The sequence below is a fragment of the Aristolochia californica genome, unplaced genomic scaffold (assembly GCF_029961685.1).
Source record: "Aristolochia californica isolate CCGP_79_NKW_82.1479 unplaced genomic scaffold, dmAriCali1.0.hap1 SCAF_13, whole genome shotgun sequence".
Taxonomy (NCBI): domain Eukaryota; kingdom Viridiplantae; phylum Streptophyta; class Magnoliopsida; order Piperales; family Aristolochiaceae; genus Aristolochia; species Aristolochia californica.
The window spans coordinates 27,873,171-27,887,191 of record NW_027181804.1 but is presented as its reverse complement, the minus strand read 5'-3'; the positions used below and the strand labels follow the sequence as shown (position 1 = coordinate 27,887,191).

Here is a 14,021-nt window from a genome sequence, read left to right as displayed (position 1 = left end):
TAGTATATGCATATATAATTAAAATAAAAAAATAAACCAAAAATAGAGCAAACACTATATTTTAATACAATGTTAAAATTGGGTTAAGTTATGGTTCTTTTTAAACTAGTGATTATAAAATTTTATGACATCAACTTACATTATTTTTCATTAATAAATTCGAGGGATCTGGGCATTTGTAATTAATGTTTAAAAATATACAATTCAAAATAGAGAAGACACTCTACTTTAATAAAATGTTAAAATGGAATTCGAATTACTTAAAGAATGACAATTTGAAGTAAAATAAAAATTTCCAACTAACAATTATTATTTTTATATCAAAATAGGCAAAAAAAAATTGTTAGTAATCAAGAAGGGGTGTGGGCATACGTAATCAACATTTAAAAAAAAATACTCGAAATACAACAAACAATCTACTTTAAAATAACTATAAAGTTAAATCCAGGTTTATTTCAAAATGACTTGTCGAAGTTAATGAATTTTTTAAACTAATAATTATTTTTTTATATGAAATTATGTGAATTATTGTCACTAATCAATAGGAGTGTATGTATACATAATCAATATTCAAAAAATAAATTAGCTAAAATAGGAGTGAAGGTTTAGGGTTTATGGAGGATTTTTAATGAATAGAATAGAGTGTATTAAATAATATTAAAAAAATTATAGAATTTTATTGATATTATAAAGATATGTGATCATAATAGAAGTCAAGCCTGTAGGCATTTAAAAATATTAATCGAAAGAAAGATCAGAGGTTTGATTCCCGCGAACGATAGTCTGTATTTGTCACCATTTTTCGTTTTCTTCCTCCACGCAGATGTCCCAGTCTATCCCTCCTACCAGTTTCCCACTTCAAAACACAGTAAAAGGTCTCCTGACAAAATCCAACCCAGCGCCCCTCTCCCGCAACAGCACCGTATCCGGGTTCGTCACCCCGATCCTTCCCTTTTGCAATTCTTCTCTCCCTATCCCCGATTGCTGCCTCGCTGTACGGGAGAGTCGTGGAGGGAAGGATAAACCTGACATGGGTTCGGCTTAGTTTGGTTGTTCATGGATTACCCTGTGATAAATTGTGGCAGGAGGAGCTTATTCCGGTTTTGTTTCACTCTTATTTTCTCTTTGATCGTTTCCTTCGTGTTTTCGTTCCTATTCGGGTTTGTGGCGGTCGTGATTGGCAATTTGTTTGACTCTGGTCCGGCTGCGTTTGATGCACAGTGCAGGATCGTGTCAAGCAGTGAGTTGATATCTTTTATTTCTTTATGAATGGTCCTTTTATTTTTTCCGAGGCAATTTATTCTTAAAATTTGCTCTTAATGTTAGATTTTCTTCTGTTGAGGAGCTGTTTAATTAAACTTTGGTGCAGACAACTATTTTAATGAATTCTGTCGTATTATTTTTTTGAAGTGTTTGCTTGGTCGATGTTAAGTTGGTTGGTTATGTTTAATTTGTTTGATTTTGGGAAAATTGACATCGTCAGTTAGGAGATGAAATTTTGGGTTCAAGCTCCTCGTGAAAAGGTTTGAAACTGTAAGAATAACTGTCATATGGAAGTGATGCGGACATTTTTCTTCCCGGCAGTATGGCCATATAGGAAGAAGAAAATTTTCCTGGTCTTCATCTACAATCATTATTTCTGCAGTTGCTTATTCTAGATATTTTATCCTTTGGATTTAAAGAAGACGATATTTGATGTTGTTCAGGAGTCGATCTGAGGTCAACGAAAGTCTGTGCACTTGGTGTCCGAAATTATAATGCTAAGCATGTGTTTTACCCTACGGAAAGAAGAAAGTTTAGATGTCGACACGATTACTACTGGGCTTCTGTCTTCAAGGTAATACCCTGATCTTTTATTAGGTCTTATGAGAAAGGCCACAGCTATAAACTCTATAGACTTAGGATAGTGAAGAAGTGCGTCTAGATTTGGCACCTTCTGTTCACTTGTTAACACCTCAGTGAGCTGGGGAAGCAAAAATAAGCTGGTTATTGTCTTATTTTGAGAATAATATTTTTTTTGGGTTTTCCTCTCTATTGTTTTGAGTTGTTTTCAGCTCTTTAATTTTGCACTGTTATCTTTGTCCACCATGCCCCCTTCTTTGTGTTCCATTCCTGGTGAAGGAACATAATTGCTTTTCTGCATGTTGAGGAATAGAAGGTTTCTGATCCTTTTTCTTCTTCCCAATTCTATGATGTCTTTCAAAGTTTCTTGATAATAATTTTTCTTTTTCTTTTTCTTCCTAACAAAATGACAAGAACCCAACTTGTGCTTGCTAACCATTGAGAGATGTATCTCCTGCTTTGCATATCCATCATCATCATCTGAGCCTTGTCACAACTTTGATGTGGTTTGCCCTCCTCCTCTCTGATCTATCAGTTGCTGGTTCCATTGCTAGGTTGGCCTTTTTAAGTCTTTCCTCACTACTTCATCCATACAACTTTATATCTTCCTCTAATTCTTGCTTTTTACTCACTCTATGCTTGCAAAACTTTTCTGACAACTTCGTTATTGTGTCTTCTCCAAACATGTGCAGACTATCTCAAAAACTCTTCTTTATTTTCTTGTATGTTGGTGCTACTCCTTGCTATTCTCTAAAGACAAATATCTCTAGCTATGTCACAGCATGGTTTCCTATGCTTCGATATATATGCTTCTTGCATAAATTTTCCCAACCTACTTACTTGCTGCTATCATCTTTATAATTTTACATGATGCTTGATGAAGTTTTAGGTTTCTCTCTCTCTCTCACTCGCTTCCTCTCTCTTATCATCCTTACCACCCCATCCCCAAAAAAACAATGAGGTCCATTATTGCATGAATTTTCACTCAATTAAATGGTATATCTAAAATATCTGCTTGGATGAGGATTCCTTGTCTAGCTAATTTAAGCTCATGGTGCAGGTGGAATATGAGAAAACTTCTGGTGAGGGACGATATGCAGTGGTGGAGGCTCCAAAGGAAGCTCTTCCTCTTGATTGCAGGCCTGACTTTGGCACTGCATGGTTAATAAAAGATAAATTTAAGGTATTTTATGCAAATTGTGGCAACTCTTGTCCTGTTTTGCCAATGCTTGTGTAACTTGAAGCGCTTTTAAATGTTGTTTTGGATCCATAAAAAATTCACAATTTGCAAATTAATGTTGAATTCCCTATTTTAATTGGAAATATGACAAAGAGCTTTTATGTAAAGATTATAATCAAAATTGGATCATTATTTTTCATTATGATGATTGTACATACTACAGATAATTGTGGAAATTTTATGTGGTTCTTTTATCAAAAGTTGAAAAACGTTGTTCTTAAGTGTAAGCTTCTGTATGTTGTTTTGGATCCATACAAAAGTCACAATTTGAAAATTAATGTTGAACACCCCCATTTTAATTGAAAAGATGACGAAGAGCTTTTTTTTTTTTATAAAGATTATAATCAAAATTGGATTATTATTTTTCATTAAGACGATTGTCTGTACTACAGCTAATTCTTTAAGGGTGAAAATTTATGTGGTTCTTTTATCAAAAGATGAAAAATGTTGTTCTAAGTGTAAGCTTCTGTAAGTTCACTTTATCCACGTGTTTGTACTTTAATTATCTCCTAAGGTGAAACTATCAGCAACTTCCATACTGATGATTCATGCATATATATGTTCTTTCGTTTATGGTCTCCATGGCAGGTCTCAACATTTAGTGTTTCAGAATTGTAAGGCCTAACCTTATTCAGAATTGATCTTTTCCAGATCTGTTTTTATGTTGGGATGTATATGCTTTCGAGGAGTATCAGAATAATGATCCGTTAACAAACAATGCTATTAGATTCAAATTCTGTAGATGCTTAACAGAGAAATAACAGACCATTGGAAGTGTGTGGAGTACTTATGCTTGTATGCAGGGTCAGTTGATTAATTGTGTTGTTGAGGAAATCATTGACAGTCCACTATTGTACACATGATTTTCTTCTTAGGAGTTAGTCTTGAGGTGCATTTCAAGTTTGTGCATGATCACAGGATGAGTTGATTACATCTAAATCAATGCACACCCTTAAGAAATTTTTAGGAAGATTTACAGTTTAATGTGTGAAAGGTTGGAAATTTGGCTTTATTCTTCTCAAATGTTTTTAGAAACTGTTAAAATTGGGTTTGGTTTGTCCCCGAAATGGTTAGCCAAAGCTGGGAAGCATCTTCCCAAGTACTAAAGATTGGATAGTTCTAATCTTGGATTTATGTTAGACTATTTTAACACCCCCTCTCAAGTGTAGACCCTCTTCATGGCTCCTAATCTTGGATTTTTTTGGTGGAGGTCCATGTTGAGGTATATGCACTGATGCCATTTTACAATTGGGTCCATGTCTATCACAAAATGACTAACAAAAGTAAGTCTTTTACCAAGTACTAAGTACCGGATCTTTCTAATGCGGGACTCTTCCAACAGAAACTTAATGGACTATGTATCTGTGATATCAACCTTTCCAAGCTGAGAGTCATATTTGTCAATTGTATGAGTATAAATTGCTTGTCATATTTGTCAATTGTACGAGTGTACATTATTTTATCTGTTTTACTTGTTGTGGTTCTTGATGGTTAAGAGAATCCTCCTAATTAAAGTGCCTTCTTGTCAGGTGAATGAAACTTATGACTGCAGGTATATGCCCAGCAATTCCAAAGTAGATATCTTCTCTGACAGTCTTTTCAATTGTCAAGCAGAAGATCCTTCTGTGCTTGAGATGATAAGAAGAACTTCCATTTTGTGAGTTTATTGAAATTTTTGGGATATAGCTTGCGTATTCCTTGTCTTTGTTGCACATGAATATAGTTAGGATAAGGATCCAATCTAGGTTAACTACCTAATAGCAGGGTATGATGGGCTGAGAATTTGAAGTGTACCTTTGCGCCCCCCCCCCCCCCCCCCCCCCCCCCCCCCATAAGGTTCCAGCAGTTCTCATGGACCCTTACATTAGGTTCAGCATCATCGCCGAATCTTTGGCCTAACTATGTTGTATCTGCAATGTCTTTCTCCATTCTGCTTAAACTTTTGCTAGGTCTATTGTGTGGTTCTATTTGCTGAATCTTTGGCCTAACTATGTTGTATCTGCAATATGTCTTTCTCCATTCTGCTTAATCCTTTGCTAGGTCTATTGTGTGGTTCTATTCAAGTCATTTTGTGTAAATTTAATCCATGTCATTTTTGGGCTTCTATTTCTTGTCAGTGTCTTAATTAACATTTTGAAACCATTCTAACTGGTGTACTTCTTGGTCTTGATTTGACATACCCAAACTCCAAACTCTTCTCAAATGATTCTCTTGTTCTTTTGTCAATTATCTCACTCTCTAACATGGCCAATTCTAATTTTTCTTTTTTAGTCTAGCCACATATGATATATGATGCATGATGCATTTATAGTGTAAATTATGTTTTTTCTCTTGCCAAAAAGTAATTGAACCCTTTTCATGTATCAACAACTTCACAAGCTTCGTGGACTCCTTGTCAACCAATAGAGAAAGTGCTAGAAACCTCTTTCTGGGTGCAACATCAGGACTCATTTGTGGGATACTGATCTCGGTCCTTTTCATCATCTTCATAAGACTTCTTCAAGTGACCAAACTCAGGTTGGCAGCAAAATGGAATTCTTGGAAATCTCATTTTGCAGTCTGTGCAACTCAATTTAGGGGAGCATGTCTGCTTGTCGCATATTTCTCTGCCATGGGCTGGCTAACTGTTAAATATGGTAAAATGCTCGGGCTGTCTGAGCTTTTCAATCAACTATTAATTTCTGTGAGAAAACCTGAAAGGTGAAGGCATGAAGCTTATGCAAGCCTTTTCCCCTTGATATTTCAGTTTTGGTTGCTTCTCTGCTGCTGTCTGTAGCCTCTTTTGCTTCTGAGTGTCTTTGCCATCCATATGTTCTCATTATCTATAATATGGGGATTGCTGATTTTGAGAGATTATGCAAGTCTACATCAAATTTGATTAGCCTGGATGTGTCAAAGTTGAGTTAAATAGATGATTGAGTTTCTAAGTAATTAATGGAACTAATATCGGATACTCGTTTGTCAGTTTTATTTGTATATATAAATCCCCATATTATAGTTCTTTAGAAAAGCTCTTTAGAATTTGTCACTATGGGTGAGGGAAGGATTCATATCCTCTAGCCATTCATGGCCACCCCTCTTCCTTCGTCGGAGAGGAGAACAGGGGAAAAAGGAGGAGAGGTGGAGAGGCGGAGGAGAAGGGGTATATTGGCCGACACATTTTCCCCTCATTGGGTGTGTCGGATAGCCTAAAATCCGATATTTATCAGCCGATATGTGACAAGTATCAATAGGAGCAACCCTGGTCAAAGAGCCTTATAACGTATGAAAAATCAAAATGTTCTTAACTCTGCTCTAACTCTAAACTCCGAATTCAGGCCAGGTGCTCCCTGATCGCTGTTGCTTCAAATTTTACTCCACCCTTCACGTGTGGCAACCACAACAACAGAGAATCACAGATCATCCGTTCAGCCATTCTCTGAAGCGAGGCGTTGGCCACAAGAAAGATAGAGCGGTGTTGCCAGCTGCCATCTTTCTCCCTGGCCCTATGGAGTTTCTTTTCCTTCACTTTCATAAAAGAAATAGATCCCTGATTGGAAAAGCTATTTGGAGAAGATAATACCAATAGTTTTAGCTTTTCGCTTCTTCCCCGTTCCTTATCCAACAAGATTAGACGACACTCTGTTGCGCTTTAAACCAACATATCGCTATCTTTGGAAAGGAAACAAGCATTCTGGAGGATAAGGCAGGGGGGGGTCTGTTATCTATGATTCTATATAATCGAATAACAGAATTTTTTGTTTAATTTGGCTGCGGAGGAGTTCTAACAGGGAATGAACGTGTATCTGGACGGTTTCTTTAGCGTGAACTTCAGGGTAATTATTCGATGAGAGATGAGAGAGGCCAGAAAGTAATGACGAGGAAGGAGGAGCAGCTGGCAGAGTGAAACTGGGTTACGGTTACCACTTACCAGAGTGTAACGTGGGAAAGTGAGTTGGTGGGGAGATACGGAGAGACAGAGAGTAGGTTTGTAGCTTGAAGAGGACGAAGGATTGACGTGGGTGCGACTCATATCTCGGTAGGCGTTCCCCGATCCATGAAACCCATCGGGCCATCGCCGGAGGAACGGTAGGAAAACGAGACGGGCTGTTCTGTCCTGGGGACTGACCCCGAAACGCCAGATACCTAGTATTGGAAATTGAAGCTGGGAGTAACCCTCTTCTCGTTTTGTCTGGGAGTTGCAGAGCTTTCGGTTCCCGTTGTATTAATTGGGGCGTAACATAGAAGAGAATGGGAGAGTGGTGTTAGGGCTTTTGTTTGTGGCTGATCGAGACCAATGGGTTCAGGTTTCATGGTGATGTGTCTTCTCCACTCGGCGATTACCGTCACCTGCGGAGCGCTCATGATGTTCTACCAGAATGAGATATCTGTGGTTGGTCATGGCACGGAGGCCGCCAGCAAGCTCGTGGGATCCACTCCCCGCGATCAGCTCCTTCTCCAGACATCTGACGCCTTCTCCGGCATGCTGCTCTTTGCCATTGGCTACTTGCTCTTCATCGTCGCTTTTGTCAAGGACAGAGATTTCCAGAGCTTCTTTGCCAGGGGATGCTCGCTTCTCCACCTCGCATGTGCTGTCTGGAGGGTTTATTTTGAGCGGCGCTTGGAAGAGCTTGCCCGCGATTTGCCTCGTCAAGTCGTGGGAGATATTCTATTGAGCATATCTTGGATTCTCTTTCTTGTCTACGCATGGAGGGAGAAGTACGACTAGGTTAATCTAAAACTACCTGTTCGGTAATTTCCCTATGTGGCCAAAGTTAGATTAAACTACACCATTGATTCTGTCGGTGGGAAAATTTAGTCACTTGTCTGCTCGTGAATGGCTTCAACTTCTTTCAATTGAACCAGACCTCTCGATCGCTTGATGATTGCCTTGGCCAAGAAGAAGAAAAGGAGAATATGGAGGTTTCTGTTTGTCGAACTCACAAACTTCACCTACTGCAATGTAGACCGAATTATCCAAGGTGACAGAGCAGAGCATTTGTAGCGGCTTGGTTTGCTTATTTGTTGTTTTGTTTCTGATAGAGTAACTGAGTTCTGTTTTCTGGGTGTTGGCTTTGTCTTTGGCAATATAAACTTTCTTGTAAATGTTTATCATGAAATTAATAATATAAAGATTTGCATAACTTGGTTTACATTCTTTTTTGAGTTCTTGTCTTAGTCAGCTTTCTCCTGTCCAAGAGAGATAATGGTTTCAAATGAAATTGAAGCTTGAAACTAAAGCTGTAGAGAATCTGATTGAAACTTTATGTTGGTTAAGTCTTGGCTTATCTGGTATGAACTTCACTCTTGAGTCCATCCTTTTTTGTTCATAAACCTAGAAATTAGAATAAAACGAAGGGAACAAAAGGCATTTTGAAGAGTATTGCTTCTACAAGATTATGGTGAGTGGAATTATTTTTTCATACTATACTTGGTTAACTTCTTGTTGACTGATGTAGAGGGAACCGACATCGAGGGGTGCCTATGGGAAAGATCAACTGCATTCTTCAATTTGTATCCTAAGAGGCAGAAAGGACTGAAATTGGCTCTTCTCCCTCTTTTTAAGTGTGAAATGTTAGTTTTTCTCAATTACTTCCCATGCATTTCAGTTCCTTGTGTTACTAATCTAACCTCATTGGCTAGTCAGAGATCATCACGATAAGCTACAAGGTCTACTTGCTGAATCTGAGAGCTTGCCTGGAAAAGGGACCGCTTGCCTCCAGAGTTAACAATGGGAACTGATGACTGTCTGGTGAAAGTTCACAAAAGTCAGTTCCCTGCTGGGATTGGTTTTGATCAAGCTCTTACATAGCTGATACAAGCGTATTTTCCAATCCTGAGTGGCAGTTTCATTCTCGTTAAATAAAACCCTTGTATTGGAATCCCAAAACAAATAATGATAATACCTTCTATTGATGTTGTCTATTTGCCAGTGGCGGTTCTCTTGATCAACAAATTCTCTTAGGTATCCTCAATTTCAGCACTCTCCTTGGCAGCATCGTTCCAAATAAAGCTATTCAAAATTTTGACTTTGAGAATTGAGAGACCAAGATAAAGCTGCCTGAAGAGTGGGCTTAGGTCTTTTTTCTGAGGATTCGTTTTAAGGCATTGGCGATGTTTGCTGGGGAACTGTTGTTTTGTCTATAATTCTGAGGTAAGGTGCAGTTTTTTTTTTTTTTTGCATGGGTTCTTTAGCTCCTTTGTATTCGTTCTTTTATCTAGTTTTGATCAATCTTATTAGTCTTCATGTTTAGGTTCTACTTGTCCTTAATTGTAGTGAGTAGTATTCCTCATGTATTTCGTTCAATATTTGTCTTTTGACAAACTCATACACAATTCCTCAAATTTCCATGAGACTTGAACCCAAGACCTCGCCTTCTTGTGCCATTGAGCTAAAGCCTCAATATATATGTTAGGTATCAAAATAATTTCCTTGTTTTGGAAAGTTATGGAATTATCTTCTGCATTTTTGTTCCATTAGGAATGTTGATTTATTCATATCTTGGAATTCTAAGTCTTATGTCAATTACGTTGTAGAAAATTGCAGATCAGATGTTAGAAGATGGTCAGATGTGGGATTTGTCAAGACCGGAGACTGGGAATTCTTCATAGGGTCAAGATTTTGAAAGGTACATTCACTTTGGCCAAAGCAAATCTTGTGATCAGCCCTGTGAAGGAGTGTTCAACAAGGACGAAACTCAAATGTCTTTAAATATGAATTTCTTAATGCCAGAAGCACAGAAGTTCTGTTGCAACCTTCATTTGTTTGATCCACCTCACCAATTATGCTTGGTTTATCTGGTGAGAAGAACAGCTCTCTGATGCAACCTACTCTGAAAGAATTACTAGTATCAGGAGTCCTATGCATGCTATTGTAATTCTCTGTTACGGTATGACTATGGAAGGGGTAGTTGTAATCTGGATGCCAGTGCTGGAGAAAATTTCAATTTTCCGCGGCAAATGAATGCTAAGAGTGGATAAGATGTCATGTCAATTGGCATGAATAGCCTTAGAACTGATCACAGGGTAGGACAGATAGCCGATCAAGCATCTGTGGACGGTGATGAATCATTAGTGGTTTTATGTGGTTCAGTTAACTGTAACCTGGATCAACTATGGCTTCACAACGAGATAAACCAGCTCCAATTTTTTTTGGAAATTTAAAACCGGATCCAAGTAGGAAAATGACTTGGTTTTGTTGCTTCACACTACCTGTTTTGTCTTGCAGGGGCAAATGAGAAAAGATATGGTGGGAAACACCCCTTCTGTACAAATATTGGAGGTCCGGATCCAAGTATGAACATGACTTGGTTTTGTTGCTTCACACTACCAGTTTGTCTTGCAAGGAACATAGGAGAAACGAAATGGTGGGAATCACCCCTTCTGTACAAATATTGGAGGTCCGGATCCAAGTATGAACATGACTTGGTTTTGTTGCTTCACACTACCTGTTTTGTCTTGCAAGGATATAGGAGAAAAGAAATGGTGGGAATCACCCCTTCTGTACAAATATTGAAGGTCCGGATCCAAGTATGAACATGACTTCGTTTTGTTGCTTCACGCTACCTGTTTTGTTTTGCAAGAAACATAGGAGAAACGAAATGGTGGGAATCACCCCTTCTGTACAAAAGGTCTATGAGAAAAGGCAAGTATCTTGTCATCCTGTCCATTCATTAAGAAAATTACATTTTCTCAACTTCATTAAGCTCTCCTTATCCTGTACAAATTCCAACTATGGCTTCTGTTATCACTAGTTTCTATCATCATTGAATATTTTTCTATCACTTCAGCTTCTTCTCTTACTAGTTTTAGTACTGCAAATCCTCAGTATAGCTGTCTTGATTGCATCTTCAACCCAAAACTCCAAACCAATTCAAAGCTTTTCATGAATAACTTGATTAATGATGAACTCAGGCTGGTTATCCAATTGAAGCTTCTGCTGACACTGCCATTAAAGCTTCAATTGGAGACAACTGAAGGGGCGATGGCTCATCAAGCTTTGAATGTTGTTAGCAATTAAAAACTTGAACCTGGCTGCCAATGCCGGCCCCTAAAATCCAATATGATAAGCCAATACATTTTGAGTGCCGGTGTCTTATTTGGCCTGTGTCAGGTAGAATGGATGATAAAATTTTTTTAAATCTGGTACATAATTATATTGGCATCTGATAATAACGAATCTAACTCGTTTTATCTCGATTGCTTCCAATTAATTACGGATTCAAGGTGGCTTGTTGTTTTGAAGCAAGCTGACCTAGGTTGGATTTTAGAGGTTTTTGTCCAGTTTTTCATTCCAGGTTAGGAGACTGCTAATCGATGTTAAAAAAAAAGTTTTCATTTTAATGGAGTTTGGATCTTCTCCACAGGCATTCGAAGCAGAGAATTGAAAAATTGGTTTGATACAGAGGAGCTTGGCCTGTAAACTCAATCGACCTGCGGAGAACATGGAAAAGACAAGCCGAGACAAGAACTGGTCTGAAACAATTCCACAAAGTAATGGAATGATGATTTAGAATTGGTTTGTAAGCACTTTGAATGTCAGCATAGTGATTCAGTCTCACGACAATCAAACAACAAGAGAATTCAAGGAAGAAGGGTGAAAAAACCTTTTAGACTAATTTCAATGGCAGTGAGAAGAACAATTCCCTCTACTCCCAGCACATGGGCCTCTTCAGGCTTCCAAGCAAGAGAAACAGCGAGTAAATCAAACATGACGAAACAATCAGAAGATGTTCATGACATAGAAGCAATTTTTTGCAAAAAGTAAAACTTTACCTTTCCAGAGCATGGCACCAGGCCGGAGATTAAGCCATGTTGCCGGAGCTTTCCATAGAAGTCATGTAGCCGGAGATTAAGTCGGAGCAGGAAGACTTGATTCTGGACGAAAACCGCAGAGCGCGCTGGGCAAATTATCATGCGGAGTTCAGTAAAGTCGTAAAAAATGTTTAAACTAGTTATCAAACGCATGAAATATATGTTCTATGTAGCAGCCAAAGCCTGAAGAGCAAGAGACAGGGCAGGTAGCTTGTCGAAGGAAGGCCATGGCTGTTGACTGTAGCAAGATTGGAGCGTGCTCATACACATCGAAGTCATCGATTTAATCTTCGAAGTCCTTCTGCAATGCAGGGAGAAAGCGTCTTACAGTAAAAGGTGATAGAGATAACACCTATCATGTAATATAGTGACCGATCCATCTGAATCTTCCTTCCCGTCGCTGAAGAATCACAGCCTCAGCTCTCTGTCCCTCCCTTTCTGCAACTCTCGACTCTTTCTCCTCTCAGCAACTCTCGACTATTTCTCCTCTCTGTCGTCGCAGACTGGTGCTCATCCCTACAACAGCGCAACCTCTTTTGCCGCTCGTCTGAATCACCGCCATCAGGTGACCCAACACCGGTGGAGCCTCAGAAAGCTGCTGCCGACCGCAGCTGAGCCACCGACTCGGCTTCCGACGCCCCACACCAGCAGTCCCGGTGACGATACGATTCCAACTCCGCCGATGGTCGAAATTATACGACGCGCGAAAGTTGAAGACGGCACGCTCCGTCCGTGTGAATCTCACACGTGCAAGAAAAAAAAATAGTCACACTATCCTCCTCTCTAGAATACTCAACAAGATTTACGAGGTGCCTCATATTTGATTTTGACGATCTTCAACTCTTATTATGTCCTTGTCATCCGAGTTTGTACTCATAGATCCTCAAACCACTATTCGACCTCTTACGGTGATCAACATCCATAATTCAGTCAAAATCGTATTCAACAATTATCTTTGTTGGAACTTCCGATAGAAACCATTTTTATTAGTTATGATTTCTACAAGTTTGTTGATGGTTTCCATCAGCCATAAAGACTATCAATAATCTCTCATTCCGCTTACAACTAAATCAAGGACTTTTCATGAAGTCTAGAAAATTATGGCCCATATTTATGTCCCACTTTCGCAAAGTCACATCAAAGACAAAGACAACTCAAGTATGCTACTAAGGGATCTCAATCAATTAATGATTATATATGCAGTTTATTAAAACTCGTGCTCATGAACTTGCGACACTAGGAAAACCTATGGACGAAGAGGATCTAACTGAGATAATTTTGGAAAAGACTTGACGATGATTATAAACGACTTGTAGATATTATCAATGGTTGTGATACGCCTAATTTTTTTTTTATGAACTGTATTGAAAACTCATCAAACTCACTCGTCTCCACTTCCAACTTTAGCAAATCTAGCTAGTTCTCACTCCAATTCTAACAAATCAGGTAATTGTAATCAACGACAATTTAGGGTGTCTTCTTACTGCCTACCGACAACTCCAGTCTCAGGTCTCACCAACACCATCACACCAAATAGTCGATCTCAACCTCGACCCTACCTCGGTTGTTGCCGGTGGTGTAGTGGAAAAAGACACATCATTCCACGATGCCTTGTCTTTCGTCAAATACGACCGCTCTTACTACTGCCCCAGGCTCCTACCCTTGGTACCATGGCAACCACAAGCCCATCTTGTGTTGATTGATTTCGCTGACTTCTTGTGATCTAAAGATCTTAGTTCGTGTGGATGGAAGATCCAAGTTCACTCAGATATCTCATAGGCCAAGGTCGCACCTTACTTGTTTTTTTTTCTATAGAGTATAGATAGCCCAAGTCAACTCGTAACTCAACAACATATAATCCGAGTCAACTTGGTATCATACAACAATAATCGATCCAATTTGGTTTGACTCAACAATCGTATCAGTTATATTGAACAAACAACGTTACAGTGCTATTATGGAGCGATCGGAAACTCAATTCTAAGTGGTCATATTCAGAACTATAATATCTAATAGAAATTATTTCCATAATTACCTTATTATAAAAATATATATTACAACTAATAATAATATATAATAAAATGAAAATAAAAATACGTACCCTATCTTGGTGGTTGGCTCGTTTGACTTACCTGCTAAAGCATAT

The 14,021-nt window shown here is 38.6% G+C and overlaps 2 protein-coding genes across 5 annotated transcripts; both read left to right on the top strand.

Annotated features, from left to right (window-relative positions):
- Nucleotides 1-775: 775 nt before the first annotated feature.
- On the top strand, nt 776-6,026 carry LOC137948860 (uncharacterized). The gene is made up of 6 exons (XM_068795043.1): nt 776-1,240; nt 1,707-1,837; nt 2,903-3,025; nt 4,612-4,634; nt 5,462-5,718; nt 5,829-6,026. The coding sequence occupies exons 1-6, from the start codon at nt 1,057-1,059 to the stop codon at nt 5,987-5,989; spliced, it is 879 nt and encodes a 292-aa protein (XP_068651144.1). The 5' UTR covers nt 776-1,056; the 3' UTR covers nt 5,990-6,026.
- A 92-nt stretch (nt 6,027-6,118) lies between these two features.
- Nucleotides 6,119-12,492, top strand: LOC137948622 (uncharacterized). 4 transcript variants are annotated; one of them, XM_068794722.1, is made up of 5 exons: nt 6,119-8,575; nt 8,671-9,215; nt 9,599-9,690; nt 10,290-10,706; nt 11,428-12,491. In XM_068794722.1, exon 1 carries the CDS (start codon nt 7,359-7,361, stop codon nt 7,788-7,790), a length of 432 nt encoding a protein of 143 aa, XP_068650823.1. In that variant the 5' UTR covers nt 6,119-7,358; the 3' UTR covers nt 7,791-8,575; nt 8,671-9,215; nt 9,599-9,690; nt 10,290-10,706; nt 11,428-12,491. The 4 variants fall into 4 exon arrangements, with proteins under 4 accessions (XP_068650823.1, XP_068650822.1, XP_068650824.1 ...); XM_068794721.1 differs by having other exon boundaries at nt 6,119-8,884; nt 8,995-9,215; nt 11,428-12,490; XM_068794723.1 differs by having other exon boundaries at nt 6,119-9,215; nt 9,609-9,690; nt 11,428-12,492.
- The last annotated feature ends 1,529 nt before the right edge of the window (nt 12,493-14,021 follow it).